The sequence below is a fragment of the Zootermopsis nevadensis genome, unplaced genomic scaffold (genome assembly GCF_977971745.1).
Source record: "Zootermopsis nevadensis isolate Lab colony 2312 unplaced genomic scaffold, Znev_1.0 Znev_ptg000008l, whole genome shotgun sequence".
Lineage (NCBI taxonomy): Eukaryota > Metazoa > Arthropoda > Insecta > Blattodea > Termopsidae > Zootermopsis > Zootermopsis nevadensis.
The window spans coordinates 6,529,142-6,556,340 of NW_028259140.1; the positions used below are offsets into that span (position 1 = coordinate 6,529,142).

At 38.4% G+C, this 27,199-nt stretch overlaps 1 protein-coding gene and 1 long non-coding RNA gene across 6 annotated transcripts in view; one reads left to right on the plus strand and one right to left on the minus strand.

Annotated features, from left to right (window-relative positions):
• The window catches only part of LOC110829823 (uncharacterized), a 371,352-nt gene that overhangs the window by 251,786 nt on the left and 92,367 nt on the right, over positions 1 to 27,199 (minus strand). The window lies entirely within an intron of this gene.
• LOC110829814 (zinc finger protein basonuclin-2) overlaps positions 10,139 to 27,199 on the plus strand; it is a 249,162-nt gene continuing 232,101 nt past the window's right edge. For 3 of the 5 annotated variants that reach the window (XM_022063929.2, XM_022063931.2, XM_087344947.1), the window contains exons 1-2: positions 10,139 to 10,931; positions 19,311 to 19,465. In XM_022063929.2, the coding sequence (XP_021919621.1) occupies positions 10,901 to 10,931; positions 19,311 to 19,465 (186 nt within the window). In that variant the 5' untranslated portion in view covers positions 10,139 to 10,900. Of the gene's footprint in view, positions 10,932 to 19,310; positions 19,466 to 19,910; positions 20,993 to 27,199 lie in introns of those variants that run through there. The other 2 variants (XM_022063930.2, XM_087344946.1) reach the window with 1 other exon arrangement.

Genomic DNA, 27,199 nt, shown 5'->3' on the forward strand with positions numbered 1-27,199 from the left:
CTATTTTGCTGTTAAATAAGCATTTAACACAGACAAGTAATTCCTGTGTCCGGAAATCCGAAATCTCGTTGTCTTAATCATTACTTCCTTATCAGGATACGCATTGCTAAATTCTTCATAAACAGCAGCAAAAGATTTAGTCACGAAGTACAGTACTGGAGAATGAAAACACGTTCTGCTCTTGAATTACACCACGTGCGAACCTGAACAACCTTCGTACAACTTGAGTGAGCGGCTTCCTAGTAACAGGGGTGACCTTGACTCAAGTGTAATATGGGAGGATGGTAAGCTATGGGAGATGAACTGTTTTTACCGATCGCAGAGAGTTAAAAATACAAGCTTTCGGCGAATTCCAATGGCAATGACTGGCTTACTGTACCAAATATAATAAAAATCCGTCAAGAGTTTATCGCGTCAGAACACGCTGATAGCATACATAACATGCATCGTGCAAAGAACCCTTATAGTACACCTTCAATGTGGCGACAGGCCTACATTGTAACTATGAAAACCACTTTAAGATATCGGGAAATATTCCCTAATTCCCTAATTCGTTATTTATTAACACCACACAACATTTATTAAGTCGAACGTCGCCCAAACCTGTCAAAGACCGAGGATGCACATCGTCCCTGAAGAATATTAAGGCTGCTTGGAAACAGAAACAGAGGCGTAGTTACGAACACATGTTCGGTCACCATAAGACAGTCGTTTGTAAGTCACAGAGGTTACATAACAGCGTGAAAGTCACTGTGGTAATGCCCATGAAACAAGTGTTTGGCTTCTTTGTGATCCTCGGCGAATTCCAAGATCTGAATGCCAGTCAAGATTTCTCCCCTCCAGACATTTAATGTGATGGTGACTTTGATCAAAGCTTGTTGCTTTTATCTGCTACTAATTGGTCAGCTTGTCAGTTTACAGTTCTTATCGTGACTTGTGGAGGTGGAGTGTCACAAGTCACAAGTATCGCCCTATAGGACGTTTTTTAAGTTCGTACCAGATGAAGAAAACATCTACATGGAACAGAGTCATTCTTTAGAATTGTAAAAAAGAAGTCAACGCATAATATAAGGTTCTATGGCGGCATATAACAGAAGGGAGTTAATAAAACCACGAAAAATAAAAAATGTATATATATACATTATATATATATATATATATATATATATATATATATATATATAAGAGAGATCTAAATGGAGTCTGCATGCTAAAGATGAAGTACGGGATAGATCATGTAATTTATGGAGACGTGAACGGAAAGTATCTGGATGGTGGGCAATGGAAGGAAACAGAGAAATTGAGGTTGTAACTCGAAGTCGTAGACAGATATCATAAACGACACACAGAATTGTATATAAACACACCGACGTGTTTAAAGCCTTCATATGACTGTCAAAAGAGATTCAGAACTAGGTAAAATAATCAACCATCTTAAAAAGTTGTTTGGTATTAAACGAACCATGTTAACGGCTGTTGTCTATGTCCGTTTATTTAAGTAGACTTAATATACAAATTTCTGTTTTAGTAACTTTAATTTGACATATTCCATGATTACAGGTATCTTTTAAGTCAAAATGGATTCTGCAAAGCAAAGAAGTAATCTTAACGCGTAGCTACTAAACGTGCATTATATCTGGAAACTCTTACTGCCACTTTGCCGCAGAGGGAAGTCCTGACAATGTCCACGTCATTATAGGAAGGTCTTAAAAATATTTACGTTCACTCAAAAGAAATATGTGGTTTATTATTGCCAATAAATTATAGATGCGCAGTTAAACGTCATTTTAATGGTGTGCATTAAGCTACAGTTCATCAGATCAATACACAAACACATGTATTACCGACCGCTGTCAAGAAAGGATGCTGTTTAAATGTTATTTAGCCGATACGCAATTTTGCTCTGGTTTCAAACGTTAACCGACGCCACATTCATGAAATGGGGCAAATATTGAATAGCACCGTCTGGTAACTTTCGTTCTATGTCCTAGAACAACTGAAGCTAAGTAACAAATGTGCAGTTCATTACAAAGATCATATTTGTGAATGAATTTATACAACATTGTACCTGTTAAACTTCAGTCAAAATTTACGGTTCTCAACCTGTGTGTCGCATCATCTACAGAATGAGGATTTGTTACAACTTTATATAAAACACATATATTTTTAATCTGGAATCAGACAGGCCTAATAATCAAAAACGAAAAATACACTGTAATTTATTTCCGTGACCTTCTTATGCCTGGATAATTTTCAATTACACGTAATAATACAAATATCATATTGCATTCTAATTAATATACCTCAACAGAAATAGGCCTATATTTCGAAGCCATTTTTCTGTAGCAGATTTCGTTATGAAACAACAGCGAAACATTTTTCTAACCTGAGCAATGATGCATATTCGCCGAGTGGGGGCTCCTACAGCTTATAGAGTCTGCCTGGGGTCACGTTAACTTGTTCCTTTTCATGGGTGGCTATGTTCGGCTTCAATATGTAAACAAGCTAAGAAAATTACTGGTCTTAAATTTAGTTCTATTATATGACTCATTAAGACAAGAATTCGTTAATATTATGAGATAAAATTGACTTTTATCTTACTACTGATTGTAATGGACTTATGAACTATAATGTGGGGGTCAATCTAAAGATACATCTTTATAGCTTGAGGACGATAACCCATTTGTGATGAGTCAATTATCAGCAGCGCTGAAGTTTAAACAACCAGAATTTTATATCCTCACTGTATTCAAGACACAGAGTAATATACGTATCTCAACCGATGGGCCTATGGATACGTGGGTGTAAGAAAGTTGGTCTGATTCATCTGTTGTTAATAAAAGTACTTATTATACGCGGATGAAATAAATTTTGAGAAAAACAAACAAACAATGCAACTGACGGAGAAAAATTAGAGGGCTGTTCTAAAGGTATTAGTTTGATGTACTGTGTCAGAAATAGAGTAATTTTGGGACTGTATCACTATAATTAGAATGTTTGTTTCTTGCAGAGGTTAATCAAAAGAGGTAAATAGGGAATTGAACAATAGGAATTTTACGGATTTATAAAAAAATTATAATCGTAATAAAATTATGGAAAATTCGTTGGTCTGCTCGTGGGGAAAACAAATGTATTCCAAAAGTAGCTACAAAATTTTGATTTGACTTGTAAACAAAGTCAGACGCAAATGCATCGACAGTATTAAAATAACTTACGTAAACAAATGTAATGATACAAAGATAAGAACACGTTCAGCACGAGTTCAAGAGGGCTCTCACAGTGATAGTGATGAAGCACTGGACCGCATCAGTCATAACTCCCAACTCCTACTGTCTTGTCTTTCATACCGTGATTAATAACTCCTGCGTTAGATCTTCTGCACTAGTTGAATACGGACGGGAGATGTAGCTCATAGTAGCATACAAGCATAAGGACACATTCCTATATCAACCCAGCGGGATGCACTTTCTAATTACCTCGTGCTATTCAATTAGTTCGTAATAGGATAGGTAGGGGGTCCACTGAACAATGCACGACGTTACAAAACCTATTTGTACCTCAACGTGGAAGAGTAAAAGATATATAGGAACATAAAATAAAATATTAATGTATGGCAGACTCAATTCATTATAATGAATAAACAGAAACAGAAGAGTTTCGTTTTTGCAGCGTATTAATAATCTAAATCGTAACATAAATGTGCATAAATTTACGAAAATGAATCTTTCTTATGAAGTGAATAAAGTAAGAATATTACATTTTGTTCTTAACACCCTTCATTTATGAATATGGGATAAATAAGGAAATGGATTGTAGCCTGACCAATTTTAGACACTGAACTGGCTAGTAAAAATTTGAAATTGGCCTATTCATAATTTTAGGACCATTATAAAAGTACATAATTGAACATTTTATTCCAGGGATGAACTATTATATGAATTATCGATTAAACAAGTTATTAAAACTAGAGATATACATCTTTAATTCAGGGCAGCAAAATTATTAAAATTGGGACGTAAGTGGCCGACTTAAGTTCGGTTCGATTGAAGAACAACATTGGAAATGAATATTCTGTGAGATACACTGAAACTTAAAAGGTTTGTGAGCACAATGCAGAATTGAGAATTCTTTCTGCGTGGGATTTGTTGCTATATTGAGTGTGGTTTGCGTGAGGATGACTGCATTTATTCAGAAGTGACATTTCACATCTGAACGAACAATAAATTAGGAGTAAATTATCACCATGACTACCGAACAATACACTTTGTGTTCCACGCAGTAGCACCTACTTTTGTGAGTATGGTCTTTAATTTTCTTTATTCTTACCGAAACAAATGTACTTAATGGCGATATTCGACGCAGGCTATTCATATGAAAGCCTTGTTATTGTACAAAAATACTGTTCCCAAAAATTTCAAACAGTAACTTAAATCCGTTGTATTTAACCAAAGATTTAAGGCCACATATTTAAGTTATAGTTACTGAAACTGCTTGTTCAAACCGGGTATAATGGCTAAAATTTTAAAACTAGAAAATAGAGGTAGTATATATAATATTTCTGCCATAGTTGTCAAACGTATTATTGGTGTATTTTTCTTTTGTGGAGGAACACCTCGACACTTTGCTGCTCCGAGGCAAATGTAGATTTCAAATGTTAAATTTAAATCTATATTATACGTAAATCTACACGATATATTACAGAATAGCATTTCCCAAAGGAAATGCGATTCACAGGTTGTGGACCATTTTTGCAGCCTGCTGCACGACGTGAAATCTAATTCAATTTTATTCGGTTCACTGAGATGTGTCCAAGGTGTGTAAAAAAAAAAGAAGATGGAACAAAATCATCTTATGAGACAAGGAAAAAAACTTACCAAGTCCATCAATACAAAATTTTAAGAATGCGTTTTACAACACCGTGAAGACTTGTAGTTTCTACTTCAAATAAAGTAAGCCTTACTTTCGCTTGCTTTCTGGCTCGTTAGTACGTAGGCGGCATTAATTTAACGCACTGACGATCTTAAAGCAACTTAACAGAAAATTCACCAAGACAATTGTGCATATATATATGCTGAATTCAACTGAAGATTTTATTTTTCTAGTTTCGTTTCTTTTCTTCTCTTGCTTTTAAAAGAGAATGAGAAAATGAAACGAAAAGCTGAACACCCAAAGAATCGCAAGATTTAATAAAAGTGTAGTATAATATAATCCTACTCAACTGTTGTTAAAAAATAAGCAAGAAACCTATAATTTGTGTTACGGATGACAAAATTCTTTTATTTCACTCAAGGTGTTTCTAGATAGCAGAGTTTACGGCTTGTAAAGGAAGTCTCATTATGAACAATGGCTGACACCTCCTGTGTTTAACTGAAGTTATATGCGCCCTTCACGTTGTCATTGATTTCTCCTTAGAAATTACGGATCAGGTAATTTACTGGTTCAAAATCTAAATCATTTCTTGCTAACTGAATAGATCCCTGAAAATATACCAATAGTATCAACGAGCATTAATTTACTTATTTTTAAGAATAAAAAGGTTTTTTGAATTATAACCACTGACCCAATTTCAGCAATTCAAGAGAGATTTGTTATAGGATATTATAATATATTATAGCTGTTTCCTTTGGTACAATTTTATTAGACCTATTATATACATACGCCTCTGTTATTTCCAGTTGTATTCGCGGCAGAATGTTTATTAATCCTGCATCGGGAAGTTCCGGGTTAAAATCTCGGCCCAAAGACCGGATATAGTGATTGATGTTTTCATTGTTTTCCTCAGTCCCTCAACGAAAATGCCACAATACTGCCGAAAAGTATGCCATGCCATGACCAGTTCTTGATTAAAGGCATATCATCATTAGACTTCCATGCCATGACAGTCAATAAGATAAACAAGATGAGATTTTAACTGCGTACCTATGCATAACTATGATAGACTATTAACGTTACATCATACTACTCGCTAATTAGGTGAAAATACAGACCTGAAGTTACAATGAAAATATGAGAACGTGATAATTATTTTGTAATGATATTTGCAATGACGGACGTATCATGATTAATGCTCCTGTAATCAATATCTATTAATTCTTTCCTTCACCCACTCACTAACTTATTCATTAATCTGAGCCCACTTATTTATTAATTCACTCATTCGTCCGTCCAGTGTTTTGTATCAGCAGAACAAGGTCAGACTCATCAGTAAAGTGATAAGACCTCCCAGTGTGTCAAGAATTAGTAAAATAGCAATAATTCTTAACACTGCATGTAAACTTGTACAATTTCTTCTTCAGGGATTTAGCCTTTTGGGTCCAGGAAATAACGCGTACATTACAGACACAAATAACTGACAATCAATCAAACAATCGATATTTTTCTAAAACCTATTTTTGTTGCAAGGCAAGGATGCAGGCTCTCACGATTACGTATGTGGCTGTCTTCTAGAATATTGCGGTGTGTAGCCTGGTAGAAATTTATCGACGTTTCAGAGGCGCTTCCCGCTCCATCATCAGGGAAACGTCTGCCACAATATATGGCGCAATTTCCCAGAAGACAATCATGTTAAAAATGTACTCTTAGAAGATTCATGCGTACTTATAATAGCCTCAAAATCTTAGCCCTCAGTTGACCCCCATCAATGTTAACATTTAAATTAACTTAACAGTTTGTAATCTGAATTTAAAATAAGTGTAGAAAGAAATGGTGATGATCAGAACGTCACTGAAAACGCTGGACCTTGTCAATACTTTGTGTATTTTCACAGCGTACTAATAATAGTCGACCTTACCAGCACACTGAATGCTCAACACAGAAGTCCCTGCCTGCAGCGCTGAATGCGCTATTCCGGAACTAAAGTCTTGTTCCTAAACACTTGAATAGATTCCAGTCCCCAGGACGTGCGTTCTCCTCAAAACCACGACTCCTTCACTCCATCAGCCATCCATCCATCCAGCATGTGTTAAAATAGGCTGGTAGCAGGTCTATAATATGTTTCTTGTAACGTGTCGCAATACCATCAGGGAAATGTCTAAGAAATTGTTTCTTTTTATTAGTTTAATGATTATTCCTCAACTACGGTCTGCATTGGTTACGTGTAACGCTGATAGAAAGAATTGAAGTGAAATATCAGGAAAGATGCAGAAGGAATATGTCGTGGCATATTTTAAGTTACTAACCCGACATATATCTGAAAGGAAATTACGAAAATGGCAATCAGTCCTCCGGGCCAAGAATGGAATCCCCGATCTTTCAAGTAGGATAAGGAAAAGTGAAAAACATTCGACAAAAACGTTTCTAAAAAAAAAAAGGTCCAATTAGTCCTACTAGTCTGAACTAAAGTCAAAATAATTTACAAAAATAACACAATTTCAGTAATTGTCCTACAGTTCGTTAGCCATAAGACACGGGATGAGAATATTGGATAAAATTATTAATATATAGGCGCAGCTAATAAATCCCTTGAATATGTGACAAAGTTCAAATATTTGGGAGCGACGGTGAAGAAACCAACTGAACTGATGACAGCGCGCAGAACTGTCTTCATTGACACAGGCCTGTAGGGCCTAAGCCTTGAAGTTTGTGTCAGAAAACAAAATGTAACCTAACCTGTAATTCTGCACCTCTCATCGACTCCGTTAACCTCCATACAAATTGGCGCGTTGCTAACTGAAACAGTCAATGGCTGGTCTACTTACCACGACGCTTTGCAAGGGGCATTTGTTTCGCAGTCGCTACCGTGGAGACCTGCACCTCTGTATTCAAACAGCAGTTCAGGTGTTTTCTGCTCTGACAACGTTCTGTGTTACCGTCTTCCATAGAACCTTCCGATTCCGTAAGAGACGGGAATCTTTTATTAGCAATTCAACAAGGACTTTGCTCCATGGAGTTAATTAGGACAACGTTTCCTCCATTCCGGTCAAGAGATACGAAGACAGACGAAGGTTCCTTAAAGAACATTCAATTCAACTTGGAGGATCTCGCGGTCACTGAAAAAGTCGGTAAGACTGTCTCTGGTGCTTAACTAAGCTCCACGCAGTAAAGATGTATGGAGAGTGAAGGTACAGCTCCCCGCATTCTTAACCTCTGTACTATGAGGAGGTGAGTGGTTAGCTACACAACCCAGCTACCTTAACTCCGGTTCCCATTCGACAGGGCGGTGGGTTGGCTTCAGATCCCGGTCTGGACTTTATAGGAAAAAAAATTCTTTCCCTATCGGGAATCAAAGCCCGATCGTCTAGCCAGCAGCCTAATAACTGACCGATTGAGCGATCCGATGTGGAAACGACTGGTTGTTCGGTCGACCACTCTCAGAGCCTTCGGATCTTCTGGAGTTAGGCGTATAAGTGCCCAGTAAGGAGAGAAAACTACTGTCTGCGTCTTCATGGTAAACTGGTTATTGCGGTAAATGATGTTAAAGTGATTCACAAGTCGTTAAGATTTTCAGATTCACGAGGCCTGATAAGTGTCTCACAGGACGCTCCGATCAGATCTCGATGAAGAAGTTACCAATCAGTCTAATTGGAATGTCATCTACGCCCGTTTCTTCTTAGAACTGGCCACTGAAGTAGGAAATGTAATGAAATCATTTTAAGGCTTTCATTAACAAAATGGCGACTCACAGGTTTCAGTGTCCCCAATCAGACTGGTGTATTAAATCGAAGTTCAAAATGGCGAAAGAATGAGTCTTCCTTCAGCTTCAGAAATTGTGAAATAATCATGTCAATGCACTCTTAACTTAAGAATGTTGTCTGTATCGAAGGTCAATTTATCTGAGCTCAGAGACCATAGTTCCTTGACCCGTCGACGTGTTTCGCGTCGCCATCGTAAATATTTATCTGCACCTACTGCGTCAATCTGTAGAGATGAAAACAGTTACCTGATATCAGAAAACATGCTATGTTAACAAGTATATACCTACAGTCTGACGACGAAGGCCAAATCATGAACCGGAATGGACCTTACTGAAGAGCAGTTGGGCGGAATGTAGGCGAATCCTAACAACTACAAACTGAACCTAATACTGCAAGGTTACTCACTCAAAATCAGCGTCAAATATCTCAGCAGAGGTTTATTCTGTCAAAATAATGATTAAGATGTGGATCTACTTATAACAGTAGGAAACCAGTAGCATTTTTAAGAAACTGCGACAGTGTGTCAATGAATTGCCTTCCATTTCTAGAACTCATCAAGCTCGAGTTAAAAGTTTGAGAACCCCTACTATAAACACAAGCCACGGTGGTCTAGCGGTTAGAACGCTGGCCTTGTAATCCTGGGGGTTTCGAGTTCGATTCCCGGCGGTGCCCGAATTTATAACTTGTGTTGGGCAAGGCCGTGGTCTAGGCAACACGGAGTTTTCCTCCGGGGGCTTCCCCGGTTTCTCCGTGGCATCCCAACAATTACTCCATTCACACACAGAAGAAGGCAATGGCAAACCACTTCTGGATCATCTGCCAAGAACGTATATGAACAGGTCCCAGTCCGAGAAAAGGATGCAAGGATCCTGTTCATATGGACCTGTCGTCTGACAGAACGCTAAATAATAATAATAACTATAAACACAGGCTCGCATGTAAGTTTCGTTGACACGCTTTAAAATCGAATAATGTCAACGTTGAACAATAAATTCGTTTATCCCAGCTGCCAAAGGACTCTAAGCGTCATTCCACGTATACTAACACACAGCAGTAACCGATAAGGATCAATGATTACCGACGCTGGACCATGACATAAACAAAAGAGCTCAGCTGGCTCGCGGCATTATCGAGTGGAGTGGTCCTGTGTGAGCACGAACATCGCAGGCGCTTGTATTGTCCTTCTGTCACCTGTGCAACACCGACAAAGACAGCAAATGAGAGGGAAACCGTGGAACAGACACTCGGAGAGCGACGCGGGCCCTTTGCTAGTTTAGTCACCGCCCATTGGCTCGAATTGCTTGTCGCTGGTTCGTTGGTGACATTTCATAGGCCTAATCCCGTGAGGATGTTATGGAGATGGGCGGTGGGGGAGGGGACTGGACGGGACAGATGATAGTGGTGGTGGTGGTATTAGGGAAAGAGGGGAAATAACACTGGAGGGGAAGCGAAAGGACGACTCTGCTATAGTGTGTCGCGTCGCTCCAGCCAGTGACTGCCTGACGGTCGCCCGGTGTGCAGACGAGCGTAGAGTGCATTGTGCAGTGTTGACGTCTCCTGCAGACGATCCCACAATGCTCCGGTGACGAAGCGTACACATGCTTCGGTAAAGTGACAGCACTCGAGAACGGCCTACAAATGCTTCACTTCTGCATAGTTTCACTGATTTTAAACAGACATATCTGATAACCAGATAAGTTTTTGAAGTGATAAGTGAAATTCTGTGCGCCCGAAGAAATCTTTGGAAGTGGTACGCATTCTTGGATGTACTAGAATGGATCAGTTAAAGGCTTCTTTAAAGCAACAATGGATAAACGTTCGTTAGGGGTGTACAACGTGTGGAATTTCGACATTGAGTAAATAATATGCACACTTAAGAGTGAAATAAAAATGTTCAGCATGTGGCTCGGCTATTAAAGTGTGTGTGGAAGTGCGTAAACATGTTTAAACTTTATTAACGCAACTTTGAAACATGGGTTTTAATTTACTGTTTATTAACAGAAGCCTACTTCTGTGAAAGATATTATTAAATACCAAATATGGTATGAAATTGTTTGAAAATGTCCATATACATGTAATTGAAATTTCGTAATCGGTATATATAAATATTTTTCGAACAATTTAAGTGCGTGTGCAAAGAGATAACACAGATGAAGTGATGAAATTTTCTTCAGTGTAAGAAAGTGTAACAAGTCTTCGTTTTTACACCAATATCCTCGTATCAACAAAGATTACATGCAATGACTGAATGGTAACAAAGAAGACGGATGATACCTTCTTATTCGAGTATGGGCGTAGGTAAGCTTGCACATTTTTATATTAAAAGAATCAAGATTATGGTCGATTTCGTTTCGGAAACACATTTCTTACTCAAACCTCACATACATACGAAAACGAATCCACGTAAGTCTGAAACTGTGACGGTTGACAGACAGACTTGCACGAGATACATTCGTAATTCAATTCCGTTAACAGAAAGTCGAAAAGGGATGTCTTGTAAAAATATTAACACTTCACTGGCCAGTGACTCTAAAGAAACCTGTGACGATATTCTGTCAAACCTCTTAAAGTGAATTACAAGAAGTAATAGTTTTTACTCTAATAATCTGTTTCCATTCCGCGGTGTGTAAAAGAAAACTCCGATAATGGGTAATCAAGCAACTCTAGGGGTGCGCAGTTCAGACCTCTGCTTCCATCTAGTGAGCGCTGAGCGAGTCTCTCAGCTCTGACTCAGTCACTACTTCACATCAATACAGGATCCACCTGGACGATGCTACTTTGTTTCTTGGCTTATTAAATTCTTGCTGTTGAGTTATTAAAACAATCTATGCAAGTTAAATTAGACGTCTTCTGAAAGTTAATGACTATATTGTCATTTTAACTACCGCTCCTTACCTAACAATAATTCAGTATCAAATTTTGTTTAGATGTAACAAGAAAGTGTTCGTGACGAGAAAGCAGGGAGCGCCGGAAATTATAAATTGTTATTCTCTTGTGTAGTTGCAAAGTATCAGATGAGAAACTTAAAGTTTTATTTCAAAGGGGCATTGAAACCCCGGTGTTAGACCAGGTACCGAAGGCTGTAGATCGATCACTGACAGAAATAGACGACACGCCTCAGAATGTCATTTGACGTTGTGGGGCGCAAGTGCCTGGTTAGAGTAGGGGGGCATCTGTCACACGCAGTGTTAAGAAAGAGGCGGGACATCGCGTCGGACCGAAGTGTCACCGGGGCAAAGGGACTGCACTTCCTTTCGAGTGTCACCGCCTCTTTGCAAGGCCTCGTCATCCCGAGATCGGCGCAGCTGTTATCAGCCGTATTTCTGGAGCGCATGTCCGTCTTTCTCAGGTCGACATTGGATACGGGGGAGGTTAAAAGGGGTGAAGGAGGGGGTCAACCTTTTTCCTCCTGACACACACCATTTCGGTCGGAGCTTCCCTCTCTTTTTATCTTCGTCTCACACCCCCTTAGCGCCTGCTGAGACGCGACACGCCCGAGATGTGTTACCCCCTCATCGCCGTGCTACGACTCTGTTCTTCTCTCACAAGTCCACGGTCCCAACGAAAAGTAACCCTTCCTTGTATATAGGAGCTGTGACCCGGTGCACAACGGAGACGGCAGTGACCGAACGTACCAGGGCCACCCGCGTGCTGGCGGTCTACTGACCGATTCCGCGTCTACACACGCCCGCACGTCTTCGCGATACCACACGACAATTCAGTGGAGTGCTTGAAAAGTGTATCGGGATCTGTATCTACGCCGACATCGCCTCTTATCTTTTCGTTCGAGGACATCAGTGCGGAACATTTCACTGTACAGGCGACAGTTACAATTCACGGTGACAAATTCACTACTGCTGACGTGAATGTCGAGAAGTGTTGTGTGCTTTCTGTTTGTATAACATGAAACTACAAATAAAATAGAGAGCTATGGAGAGATGTTTTCAAGTAGACAATTTAATTGATTAACGTACCAAATTTTGCAACTGAAAGCTAGAGTGACATTTAATTTACTGAAAACAGGGCGTATTCGAACAAAAGGCACGCGCATTGCTATTCAGCTCTGAATTGCTATTGGTTTCTTTGTCGGACTTGAACCATCATTTCTCACTGAGGCCTAAATTAACTCGGAATCCACGACGAAACAAATAGAAATCCAACGACTTGTGGGATTATAACCTAAAAACGACCCACAGTGCCCTGCGCTGTGATGGAAAAAAAAATTCAGTTAGATTAGTGACTTTAAATCAGTCTCTGAAAATACTTAATAATTCTATCAGCGCAAGAACAATGAACTTCAGACTAGATTTATAGGCGGCGTGTGAAATGAAGTCGTCTGCAGTAAGACAAATTATTATGGACGGTAAGTTCAGTGTTGATGATTTTGTAGCACTTAATTAGTGGATGGAAAGAGTGAACGGGTGATCAGCGCATGTGTAGATATTCTGCGGATAAATTACGAGTAGCCTACCGCATTTCAGGGTCCGGCGTCTCGAACCGCGTTCTGTATCGATAGTCTCGTGTACGATACCTGTAGGCTAAAGCATGTGTATATTTTCTCAATTAATGACTTGCTATTTATTCTGTTATGGAGCACTATATGTTGATGTTGACCTTATTATAGAGCGGTGTTCATGTAATCGAATTTATTATGGCCACAAGCCTGTCAACACTTGATTCACTTTCTCACTATTGTGGTAAATTCTGTAATAACGACTTATATACGTTGTAATATTCACTTCTAATTTACCTGTTTTCTTGCGGGACATACGAAGTGTTCAGTTAAAGCCAAACTGTACAATAAATACATCTACATGACAGAATGTCACGATGTCTGCTTATTGTTGAAATGGTCTAGAATAAAATACTACGATGGTTTCAGCAAAAGTACAACTTTTGCATGAATTACACCGTAGAGTTTCTTAGACCGCTTTAAAATAACAGTTGGATAATCTCTATGGAGCTATATGTAAATGGGTCAGTTCATGGTTCGGTTGACCTAATTTTCTTTCAGAGACAAGTCACATAAATATACTTCGGCCCTGATGGAGGTGGCAGTGAGTTTCTCAGAAACGTTGTTAATGTTTACAATTTCGACATGATATAACAGCTAGACTAACTCTAAAATAGCAGTATTTTACATAAATAAATAAATATACTCAGAGTAGGCCAACTTATTGACTGACTAAATTGAGGAAATATGAATTAATGATTCATAAATTCTATTGTAATTTAAAGACATTATCAAGGTGATTTTTGTAAATTTATAAAGTTTTATCAGGAAACAAACACGCGCTGTTAAATTTGATCATTTCTGGTGTGCAGGATACCCGAGAATATGAGATGCAGATTAAGTGGTAAACCGGGAGGTTTGAGAAATTGTGATGACTTTGATTACAAGACTGCCAGTACACTTTAACATTGTCATGTAACAGCAGATGTATGTTACATAATGAACTTTATTAGATTCACGATTAAAAGTTATGTGAATTAACGTTCATTAATATGACATATAAATAATTATAAAGGTTTGATACAGACTAATACGGTCCCTTTGCATTTGTTTAGTTTGGAGAATAGTTCAGAGCAGACGAACACTTATGAGACTTTAATAACAGTTGTTCTCAAAAAAAATATAAGGGCACTAAAATAAAATTTAAAACAAAATTTATGATTGAAATTATAAGTTCTTAGTTATTCTGAAATCTTCTTCTATGGGGCAGGCAAATGTAATAGTTTCAGTGATTTAGATTAACTACCTGCTACCCGGAGAGCCGTGTAGTGTGGTAGAAATTTACCGACATTACAAATTTGTTCACTGGGTCCATATTCAGGGCGATGAGTACAGGGCCTATCATCCTAATTATGGTTCAATGGTTTTATTTTGTATAATGAAGGTCGTTCACTACATTGCTGATTCATCCTTATCGATCATGCGAATAGACGCCACAACGAAGGAAAACGTACTTAGGTCCTATATAAGCATATAAGGACTACATAATACATAAACACAAATAAAATGTATTAGTAGGTTAAAGAATGTGATCTAAGAGAATTTTTAGAAAAGTAGCCTATTTTTAGCAGTTTTCGTTTGAATTAAATACAAAAACATTTCATGCATACAAGTGAAACTTCCCTGCTAAAATAGTAATAACAGTAACTAAGATTGACTTTTAATATGAGCAATATATATAGGTCTTAGACGATGCAATTTAGCTTGACTTTAAACATATTCTAAATAAGTGATTCTTTTTAATGCCATGCTATCATATTAAAATTCCTCTCTCCATGAACATAATATTTAGTGAGTTGTAACCCATTTACAGGTGTTATTAAGTAAATAAATGAATAGTAATTTAATATGTAAAACATCTGGTAATTTACAACAGGCTGCTTGTTATGTAACAAAGTATTAATAGTGTACTCCTACCAGACCTTGCCGTACAAGAATAAGTTGTCCTATTCCATCTGCGATCGTCAGTAAATCACGAGTAATTCCACGCATGGTGATAGGATTTTACACATTCGCCGGACATACTGTGCAGTGTTTGTATACGGCTTGTTCACTGCAACAGCGATTCTCAAACTGTGAGTCCCCCCCACCACCTCCACCGCCATCACCTCCCCCTGAGCCTATGGTGAATGATTCTGTTGGCTTAGACCTACGCATGAATACATTCTATGTAACGAATCTGATATACAATTTATTCTTGTAAAAGGAACATTTTATAGAATGCAACCTGTATGTCATTTGTACTTCATATGACCTATGCGAAATATTGTTTATGTGAGTGGATTACTTGTGCGACGAATGGTAAGGGTTGTTGGCTTCTGCAACTGTTAAATGACACTTGAACATCGCAAATGTGATAACCATTATGAGACATAAGACGACGTCATTAATAGTTTAAGATAAATCCTTGACAAATTTCTACATTTCTTCTTTATTATGAATAGAATTAAGGCAACTGTAACTTTTCGTAAAACTTGCTTAAAGCCTAAATATCCGTTCATGAACGACGTTTTTGGTTCATGGACTGTGGACCTCCTTCTCAGATTCGATTCCTTTGTCCCTCGGAATGAATGGCGATTATTTAACAACATTAGCCGACTAATCTTGTAACAAAAATACACTAAGTCTTGTTGGAAGCAGTACCTAATATTTAAATATTACTTTCATGAGCTCCTGGTTTTAAGTGGTTATAAATAATATCACAATAATGGTTGACTTCACTGATTCAAAATTATTTTCTATATTTCCGAAATCTAATTCTATGACGACGATAACAGCCTATAAATTTAGACAGGCAGAGGTTAATAACAAACTCCACTGGCCCATACGACGACTACCGGAAATCAACTTGTCAGACATCATAATCGCACTCCGTCCGACTGAAGCATTCCAACATAAGAAACACGTAAATTGTCTTACACTTTAGTAGAAACTAATTAGTAATCAACAATTTAAATCCTATAAATTCGCCCAAAAAATATTTATTTAACATTTCAGTCCCTATCACAAAGATAACACAATGCGTTAAGATCAGCTGCTTAGCGCAGTTTAAGGAAATATTTGCTGCTACTCTGCGAACAATGCGAAACTCACAAATACACTCTGTGGGCGAAACGAAGAGTTCTAGTTATTAAGGCAGGTGGTACGAATAGTTATCACTGGACTTTAAGGGGTTAGGATTACTTTGGGAAAACGAAACACAGACTTACTGCTTTTAATGATACTGAAGTTGAACTGGCTACTACCCCCGCCCCCCTCCAAAAAAAAACTAATTTAAATAGACATTTAACGTTTGTTATACAAACCAATAACCTTATTTTACCTCTTAATACTTCAGAATAAACCGAGACTAATGATCTGACACACGTCCTGAAATACAGGCATTTATCCTCAGATGGGCTAATCAGATTCATGTGACCAAAAAAGCCACAACAAGCTTTACTCTTCATCCTTTAAGCGATTGACAACCAACAAAATATTATAGGCCTATTACACAGCGTCCACCACAAGTACACCCCTGTAATTAAAGTTTTGTAGACTCGTGTGATTTATAAAACAACCTATTTATTAAAAAAATAATTAAAGCAAATAAAAGCGACAAGTCACAGGAAACTTAATGTAAACCGTGAAATATTTTCCAGGGCCGGTCAGGATACTGCCTGGAATCGAATCTCGGCCATCCATTCCATTGCCTACTCATTAAAATCTTGCAAGAAATCAACATTCGTACTGAAGTTAAGAAGTTCTGTTTCTGGAAGGCCTAAATTAATGCGGAAGGAAGTGTTCGTGGCCTATTTAAGGTTCTATCGCCGCATATACTGGGAGTAATTTAGGAAAACCACAAGACTTAATCATGATAGCCAGCCTCGGGGCTAAGATTTGGACCAGAAACCTCGAACAGAAACTTTGAGACTGCATACGAAATCGCGTATCGCCATCTGATACTCAGAGAAAAATCTGACGACAGCGCTAGGTTCTTCCGCCCGCGCTGGGTCTTACTAATTCATGCTTTACTGACGTGAGTATCACTAAAACCACACTAAAGCAACAAACTAGCTAATTAAAGCATTATGGTAAAATAAATATCTGTTCCGTTTAAGTTAGCTTTTCGCATATTCACTGGCAGACACAATGTCAGGGACACGCGCCTGGTGTTATCTCTACTAATCTTAGTTATATTTTGCTTGCGATAACCCTTGTGCAATAGAAACGTTTTTTTTTGTTTTCCGATGAGCCTACATCTGAGATAACCCTCTGGTAACTGGTAGGATCGTATGATCCAACAAATTTCTTTGAAATATAAAAATAATAAATGTATATGCTTAAAAGAACATTTAAAACATTATTATTATTATTATTATTATTATATCTTCTTGTGCCGACTCTAGGTAGTTCTTGTAGCTGTTGAATTAGTACGTTGTATTATTTTATTTAGGCCTAGTATCGTACTGAGTTGTCCCTTACAACTGCTATACCGATAACAACATCTGATAAAGTAGCTATATAGTGAGCTTTGGCGGTGAGTCAAATGCTAGGTGTGAGTAGAAAGGCGACCGTGGTAATGAAATCCGTTGGAACACTAAGCCTCTCGCCTAACAGAATTTGAGATTTGCAATTAAACGGTCTGGACAAATACTATTCTTCGGATCTGTATCTCGAAGCAACACCTTTTAATCATAAATAACCAAATTTGGTCTCAGTGTATGACATCTGGCTTCTAGTCCTGGGCTACATTTCTACAGATTGCTTCAAGCCTATATTTACGAGTACGCTGGACAGACTAGGGCCTATATAATGCCTCCTCTGTTAACAGATGTTAATTATAACAAAAGTTAATATAGTAAGAGACATTAAAGGAAAATTAATAAGAGAAAAATTCTTGCTGAAGATAACATTTTGATCACTTATGAGATAAGGTGTTCTTACGGTGTTGGTCTTCTGGGTTTTAAGACTGTGTGGACTTGAAAATGTAGGCAGAATGTTCCTCCGGAACATTAATATCTACTTACAAGTCCACACGACATTAGAATCCAGAAGACCAAAACTATAGTTGCGAAATTAGATTCTCACGGCGACGAGTCTGGTAGAAACTGACCGACGTTTCAGAGGTGCTTACTGTCTCCATCAATAGGGCGATCAGTCAAGTCGGCCACATTACAAGGCGCAACATCCCAGAAGACATTTTCACATTCTTAGAGTTTCAAATCTTTCTGAAGACAAATGCAAAACATTTTTGTTCACTGTACTGATTATAACAGCCTATAAGACCTATCACTACGAGACAATGATATTGCACCCGCTCATATATAAATAGGCTCCAGACTAATAGGTCCAGTCCCTTTATGCCTACCGCTATTTTAATCATTACGGTAGACCTGTACATGTTATTATAAAATGTTAAGACTATAACACAGACACGTTAAAAATCACCGAAATTTTTCCCAGTTAACCTTTCACCATTAGTTTGACATATAAACAAATAATCACATCTGTTTAAAAGACTGCATTCTAAACACTGTATCTTATAATTTAGTAATTAATCAGCTATTTTCCGCAAAAAGTACACTTCGTTAACAATTCAAAAACAAAGAGTTGTCAGATATGTCATGGACCACATGTAAGATGCTGTACAGTTGCGATAACTGAACGACACCGCTCACTACATATGGCCTGTTTAACGATTCATACACGCATCTTCGCGTTTCCCCTCGCAGTAAAAAAGTCAGTCTTCATAAATAATAATATCAACAACAACAACCAACATCCCGGGCGAACACGACATCAGGGGACTTCAGAAAACCGCCATTGTAGAAACATCGTACATCACGCTGGTGTAATATATTTTTTCATATAGGCCTCGTCATGCCTCAAAATAAATCTATATAATACATGTAACACGTATTAAAAAACAAAATGTATTTCGGAAATAGCTGCTGCACCAAGTACCTCAGGGGCAAGGTTTGTCTTGGGCACATAGAAGTAAATACTCTATAAAACGGTGAATATATTGAAAAACAATAATAATAATAATAAAAATAAATTTAAAAAAATGTCTGTTCACAACAATGTTACTGATAACTGTTGCAGCATCAGGTATATTCATCTTTCTGTTTCTTTTCTTGTTGATTTTTGCTTGTGATCTTTTGTTACCTCGCGACAACCAGGAGACGGTCGTGGGAGTCCACCAGCCCGGGGGGATAAGATCAAGATGCCCACCGCTGCAGCTGCTCCGCGCATGCGTCGTCCCGACGACCAATCAGCGGCCAAGTTGAAGTTGCCTGGAAACCCAGCGAACGGAGCGGGCCTCATGATGGAAGTGGTAAGTACAGAGACAGAAAAGTAGCATCCCCCTCAGCATCCCCACTCCGAACCTTAGCATTACCCCTCCGCTCCTTACAACACCCCTCCCAGCTCTTCATATCGTCTCATCCACCCCCTCTGCTAACCTCTTTTTTGGTGAAACCCCTTTGCTGCCCCTCGTTACCCTTTTTCACATGCAGGGACCCCACCTTTCACATCTTCACCCACTCCTCTTTTTTAACCCTCACATGGACCACCTTCATTTTCAGTGTAAAATGACTAAGGTCAATATTTCCTATACAACTTTTCCAAAAAGAAAAGAAGAAGAAATCCTCACATTCTTGTAATTTGTATCTTTTGTCTATTGACGTTGAGGAACCACACATTCAAATGTATCTTTTGACGCGTATAAAACATGACCACGTTATGCTACAAGTTCGGTTAAACTCGGATTTGCTCGGGTAATCTCGGACCGAGGATAAATTCCCAATAGGAGTACGGAAAATAGTGAACCTCATGGCTTGTACAGTCGCCCCCACCTACAGCTGCAGTACGTATTATGCACAGCGGATTCGATGTAGACTAGATAGGTTATTGCATGCATCTCTTAAACTGCTTTTCCGCTCGTTGGGAGAAATCCGACAGCCAGGATGGCAATGACATGGCAAAGATATCTCCAGGTGTTTTCTTAAAAGATTCAGACGTATCGCTGAATGGATTTCGGCAGTCTTTGGCTTGGGACCCGAAGTTTCGGCTGCGAGATCTGGCAGCAGTCACCTCTAACTGGTGCAGTGTCACTTCATACTCATGTGAAATGTGTGCAATTTTTTTATTAATCGAAAGTTTTTATACTCTAATGTGCTGTGAAAATAAACTATATCTCGTGTGCAATATACCTCCGATATACTACTGTGTGTACTGAAAGTGAAGTGTAATAATACTTACAAAATTTATATTTTGGAACAGCTAACAAAAAAAAAAAATTGTCAAATTCGAAATCCAGTTATTTCGAACATGTGTCACAGCATATGTCTAGTGAACGGTGGCATATTTTAAAATACGTAATTTATAAATAAATAATATTTGGCTAATGAAACCAGTAACAGCGTGATACACTCAAATATCTCATCCAAAAATCTTCATTGAACAAAAAGAAATACGTAAACCGTAATGTGTGTACGAAAATGTTTTGGATCATTAAGTGTACTTTTGTGGTCGCCATGAAAGATAAAACATGATGTCTTGAAACAGTGTTTACTACAGAAGTGTTTTTATTCGTCTAAACTTTATCAGTGATAAAACCCAGAAGATACGTGGCGCCATATCACACCGCCCCCTTACCAACACCACATGTCCATCAATGATACTAATGCAAAACAACATAACTTTGGGTGCCCCGGGCCCAGGGCAGCAGCTAGGGCCCCAACACCACCACCACCAACGTGTATGTCACCAGCAGCAACAGCATCAGCGGATGATGTGTGAGCGGTTTCCAGCGCCGCCTCCACCGCCCCCAACACAGCCCTCTCGCCTCGCTCCGCTCAACGTGAGTCTAGCTACCATCACACCACCTCAGTCTTAGTGCGTATCAAATCTCAAATTTTAGTGTCCGGAGGGAGGATTTCTAGTTACTTCGGCTACTATTATTTGAACGTTTCCGATAGACTTCAAGCGGTTTATAAAATAACACGTTCCCCCTAATATTACTACAACACTGTCTCAACAGAACAATAAAAATTGGCTAAAATTATCTTTACAAGTCGTGAAATAGGTAATTCTGAAAAATGCATTTGAAACAAACTGCACCGGGAAACAAAACAAGAAGGATTTAAGGTTCTCCATGTAAACTGATAGAAGTTTGCAAACGTCTCAGAGGTCCTTGCTGCCTCCATAATCGCTCTGACGATGAAGACAGCAAGTACCTCCTGGACGTCAGTAAACTTCTACCAAACTACACGGCGCTGTAACCCAGCAGACAGGTCGTCTTCAGAGAAAACAACTTTTATGTTGGTTTAAATTTATAAGCTTATATATCGCAAATGTCCTAAAAGCTTAGCTAAGTCAAATTATGAGAACTATTTTATAAATACTATCTCATGTATACAATCAGGCGTATTTAATGAAAATCTAAGGCATTAGCGAAAAAATAATTCCCTGTAACTAAGCTATAAATAGAAAATACCGTAAGTCTAATACTAGTACAATAGCAGAATTTAGTCAAAATTGTGTCCACGTCTGCGTTTCTATTCGCACGTAATATTCAGTAAATGAAAGTTGGAAGGGAAATTGTCATAGAACAGAAAGCCTCAGCAATGTCACAGCGACATCTAAACTTTGAAATAGGGATTAGTTTTTTTTGTTAGTAAGTGAATTGTCCTGATCATAAGACATGTCCGCTGTACAAGATCAAGGTTTTGGGTTCACATTTTAGTACTGGTATGCCTGCACTAAGAATGACGCAGCAATTCGTATTGAAAAAACTGACCAATTCACGTAATTTTAAAGATCTAATTGATTATTGAAGCTAAGTCACCCAGGCTAATTGATTTTCTTCTTCGTAAATGCCACCAGTAAGTCTCATCATGATCAGGCTACAGTTAATCGGCCATTGTCTAACACAATTAATTTTGTGGAGTTATTATATTCTTCCAGTTTAACTGTTACGTGGATTTACATGACGCTTGTAAACTGAACTTTTGCTTAATAATAGGTCATTTAAACATGCAGTCCCTACCTAAAAGAAAACACAACACTACATTGGTTAATGCTGATAAGTGAAAGAGTCACTGCTTTTTCTGATTATGCAAAACCCATAAATGCAGTCTGTGGACATAACACAAAGTTACTGATTGTTACATGAGGTGGTACACATAGTTACCACTAGGCTTTAAAACGTTGTCAATAGCTCAAATTATATTCCTATATGAATAATAGGATGATTAATGAATTGGAAGGGAGTTGGAAGGAAGCGGTCTTGATAAAATTTAACGGATATTCCCTGCACTTGTCTAGAGGGACTGAGGAAATCTCAGTGAGAGTAGCCTATCTCGAGGCCGAGATTTGAACCCCGGATTTCTCGAGTGTCAAGACTCGTCCACGTAGTTCCGTATCGTACCATTTCTTGAATTTGTCAGCATTTATTACGAACGTCATAGCCTTAATATTATTTAACATTTAAGAACAGAATCTCTAGAAGTCAAATTCTAATTTGTATTAAATTTATAGTTCTTCTCAATTAAAATAAATAAATTTGAATAAAACGAATGCAAAATAGTACAAAGTCCATTATTTCATTCAGACTACTGAGAATAAACCTAAGCGGATGAAATAATGCAGAGAAATAGGCCTATAGACCTACATTTTAATGCATTGAAAGCAAAACGCGCAACCTACCACAACGATAACAGCTCAGGCGTACACGCGGTGGCTTCTTACCACAGAGATACGGGTTCAGTACCGGACGACTTAATGTGATATTTGTGGTGGACGAATTGGCAATGGAACAGAGTTTTCCCCGATACGTTCGGTTTTCCGCTGACAGGGCACAATCATCATTCCACCATTAATCCACACGCATCTGTCACAAACCCGTGAAGTGTGCTATAGCCCTGATGAGGCAACACATTATCGTACCCTCGGACCAAAACGAGGGGCCTCACTTCTGATCCGTCTTTTGCCGTTTGTAAGCAAAGACAAACGCTAGCCACTTCTGCTTTCTTTAATATCCTATCAGATTCATTTGCCATTCGTTGAGCTATCACTGGACGCCACATAATCTGATTTAGTGTCAGCGTCATTGAATAAGCCACAAATAAAGAAACGTCAGTCAGAATTTTTGAATGGCTTTCCTCCCACCAAGATTTGAACACGGGACCTTCCTATGTTAGTAGTTATATGAGACTTTAATCAGTTTCCTGTTTTACAAGCTTAAACCATATCATGGAGCGTGAACTTTGCACGATCAAGCCTTCCAATTATTTCACTTAGACGTATACATCTGTATGTTTGCTATAAGTAGAGCAATGGGAGCTCCTTATTCTTGTGCCAAAAGCGCATACCCTGAAGAGCGACAGAGGCGATGTGTTTCATCGTCACCCAACGTCGTCTACAAAAATAAAACACATAAACACACGACTAAAACTAGGCATTGCGGTCTATGATAGCCGGCATTTCTGAGTAAACGAGCAGGAATAGTTGTTTGAAAATAATAGTAACTAATAATTTGTGTCTACGTAATTATGTTTTCGTTTCCAAGATTCTATAGTCGACAAACTTGCTTTTAAACATACATCTTTACACTTGTTATTCCAAGACTTATTTGCTGTACACTTTTATTTATTTTAAATTACCTGGACTACATCGATGTGAACAACTGATTAGATATTTGAGGTTCTAACGCGGCGAGTATGAACATGACTGTCTTCTGGGTTGTTAAACCGTGTAGTCTGGTAGAAATTTACCGACTTGCACAAGTGCTTTCTACCTCCATCATCAACGCGATCATCGCCCTACTAATAGAGGCAGCCTACACCTCTAAAACGTCCGTAAATTTGTACCCGACGACAGGGCGCAATTACCCAGAAGACAGCAATCTCTTACTGATTAGAAGTTTCTTACAATCGAATCAAGAAATTATGAGGCGGAGGTTGGGTGACCGTATGTTCTATGTTCTACAGAAAAATGACTTTATAGGATGCAGCACAGTGTATTTAGTCCGGCAAATATTATCCCACGTTTTAGAGGGAATTATCCTGATTAGGGACATTTTCATATTAGTGGCTGTGAAAATTTCATATTCCACAAACTAAAGTCCGTCTACAACAAAGTTGGTAGGAGCGAATTGCAATAGTAAGGAAGAGAACACCGCTCATTCATGTTTTAGAGTAATTATAAGCATAAAATATATTACATTCAAATAAATTTTATTGAAATATTTTCATTACTTCAAGCAGGCGACGGAAATTACAACCAAAACGAGAATAACCCATCACAATTTCTCAGCTTTGAGAAATTAACAGATATGGGTCCATAAATAAATAATTTAGCTTGTCTATATTTAACGTACAAACGTTACACAGGCAGTATTGTTTTAATAAAAAGATATAACACCTACTGGTATGCTTATATAGTCTCCGCACCTACTTCATAATATACTATCCTAATTCATAGAATTTGTAGAAGTAAACCCGAGGTGTGAGCTGAGACGATCCATATAACAACAGTTTCCTTACGTCGAACACGGACAGACCTAAATCACATCATTACATTTTAAATCTACTTGTAAGATCTATCAGCATTAACGTTAGTAAAGAAAAGACAGGCAAAAATAACGTTTATCTAGGCAAGATATATTTTGGCGGTTCGCCAGTCAGGCCATGTGTGTCTCTGTTTATATTAGAGCCCTTCTGGTCACACCAGGTGACGGTACGTCGGCCATTGTGTAAGCATCGACAAGAACACGGAAACCGGCGATGAGTTATAATAATTTCGATATGTATTAATACACAAGAAACCCACATGACAATAGGGGTTTCTCTGTTTTGTGGTCACACGTAACTGTAAGCATTCGCTCACACACGCAATCTGTCTTTTATATCATTCTCTGACCAAACAAAGCTTATGGTTCACCCTATTCGACACATCTGAAGTTCATCAGGCAAAGCAGACAGTGCATGACAGCTTAGATGTTTGGTTTCCTTGCGCGACGTAGCCCATGAACGGCCAAAGAGAGCTGGATGATAGCATTGTCGTCAAGGGTTCATCTATGCAACAATAGACGGTAATAACCTAGGCACTGCTTTCTCTGTCTTCCTGCCACAAAATGGCTCGTGACTTTGTGGTCGACTTCGCCATAATGCGACCACAGCAGCTAGGCTTCTTCTTTTATTTCAGAAAGACATTGAAAAAAACACATTCATTTTGAAATTATATAGTCGGTTTACTTCAGTATTAGAGATCTATACTTCGTCCTCTATGTTCTCAGTTTTATCATTTTATAGATACAATGATCGTTATATTTTCATGAAAAATTATAAAACAAAATTGACTTAATAACATGCTCTGTTTCGCCTAATGCTGTACGAAGTAAAACATTTCCAAATACAAGTAATATAAAGAATACAAATTCTGAATGAAATCTTTTATTTTTTCTAAAAATTACATTGTTAATTTACACACCCTAAAATTTCGAGTGTGTGCGTGCTAGAGGGGATGATACCGGACGCCTCTATAGTCGGAACTCGCAACCATTGTATGATGAGACTCGATACTATAATTTTGATAATCGACTGCCGTGATCGTCACATGTTCTGCATGCCGTAGGAAGGTTTTTGTTCTCAGAATACGTTGGCAATCGTGGAAAAAGTTACACAGGCTACACATGAAACTTCATTTGTTCCTTCAACATAATTTAAATTTAGACTTACAGTGTTTAAAACAACGTAAAACAGAAGAAAATATTTGGACCCAATAACGAGTTTCATAAATTGTGGGCCATTTTTTACGAAACATTAATAACGTGATCAAGTGACCCGTAGTTGACTCACACATGACGGAGATGAGAAAAACAAACACAACTTTAGTCAGAAAACTTGAAGGGAAGAGACAGATTGGACGATGTATTCCTAGATGGGAGATTAATATTAAAATGGTATCTTAAGAGTGTGTGGTGTGCGCATGTGGACGGGATAAGACCGTCTTAGGAGATAGGACCCAGTTGAGGGCCGTTGCGAATAGAGTAATGAACCTTCGAGATCCACAGAAGGAGGATTTCTTGAAAAGTTAAGAGATTATCAGCTTCTCAAGATAGTTTCAGCGACGCTGGTTAAACACTGTCAAAATAACAGAATATTTTCCTCGTTCACATCTGTTCCATTTTAAACAAATACATTTTGATAACCTAATAAGGTATATATAATGTTTTATCTTAATATCACCATTTTAAGTTGACCCCACGAAATAACCGCTGTAGTTTCACTGTTTTTGGGGTTGCAGACCCAATAAGTTTCAAATCCACGCATTTGAAGCAATTTTTAACAATCCTAACCCGAATTTAATCTGGGTGATAAACAAACCTCGAAAAATATTTAATACTGAAGCTCGCTGTTCTAATTTGGCACTGAAATCTTCGTAAAACCGAGTTAATGGATAGCTTAGTTTGTGCTTTGTCGTGCGGGGCGGGTCCGGATATCTTGGCGGGCGGTGACCGTTCGGTAGCCGGGAGCAACCGGCAAGGAGCCCGGTTCAGGCGGGTCCGTCTTTCCAAACAGCCGTTCATTTCGTCTCGCCCAGCTACTTCAGCTAAAACTACTCACTCCCTTAAAATCATGATTCAGTCGGGGCCGTCAGCGGTTTGGTCGTCAGAATTGACGAAACCACTGCCACTCCTGTTGAGTTCTCGACCGTAAAGCATTTCAATTGCATTTCCCAGCGTGATTTTCTTAAACGAATAGATAAGATAATACTTGACCGCGTTAACAGTCCTGTTCAACGCATTATATGGTGTTTAAATAAACAACAGAGGAGAATTGAAGAGAGCAGGTCTATCATTTATAGACCTATAACAACACCGCCTAAACAAAATTTAATAAGTTTGAGAGTAATGAATCTGCCTATTTGATAAGCGTGGTTTATTTTCGTCATTCGCAAGTCACCCACTTCGTTGCTAGGTGACACCAGCGGTGTTGAAATAAAAAAAATAATAAAATAAAAAAATTTGCAACGAGGCTCAATTTGCACAGACTGTCTTACAAAA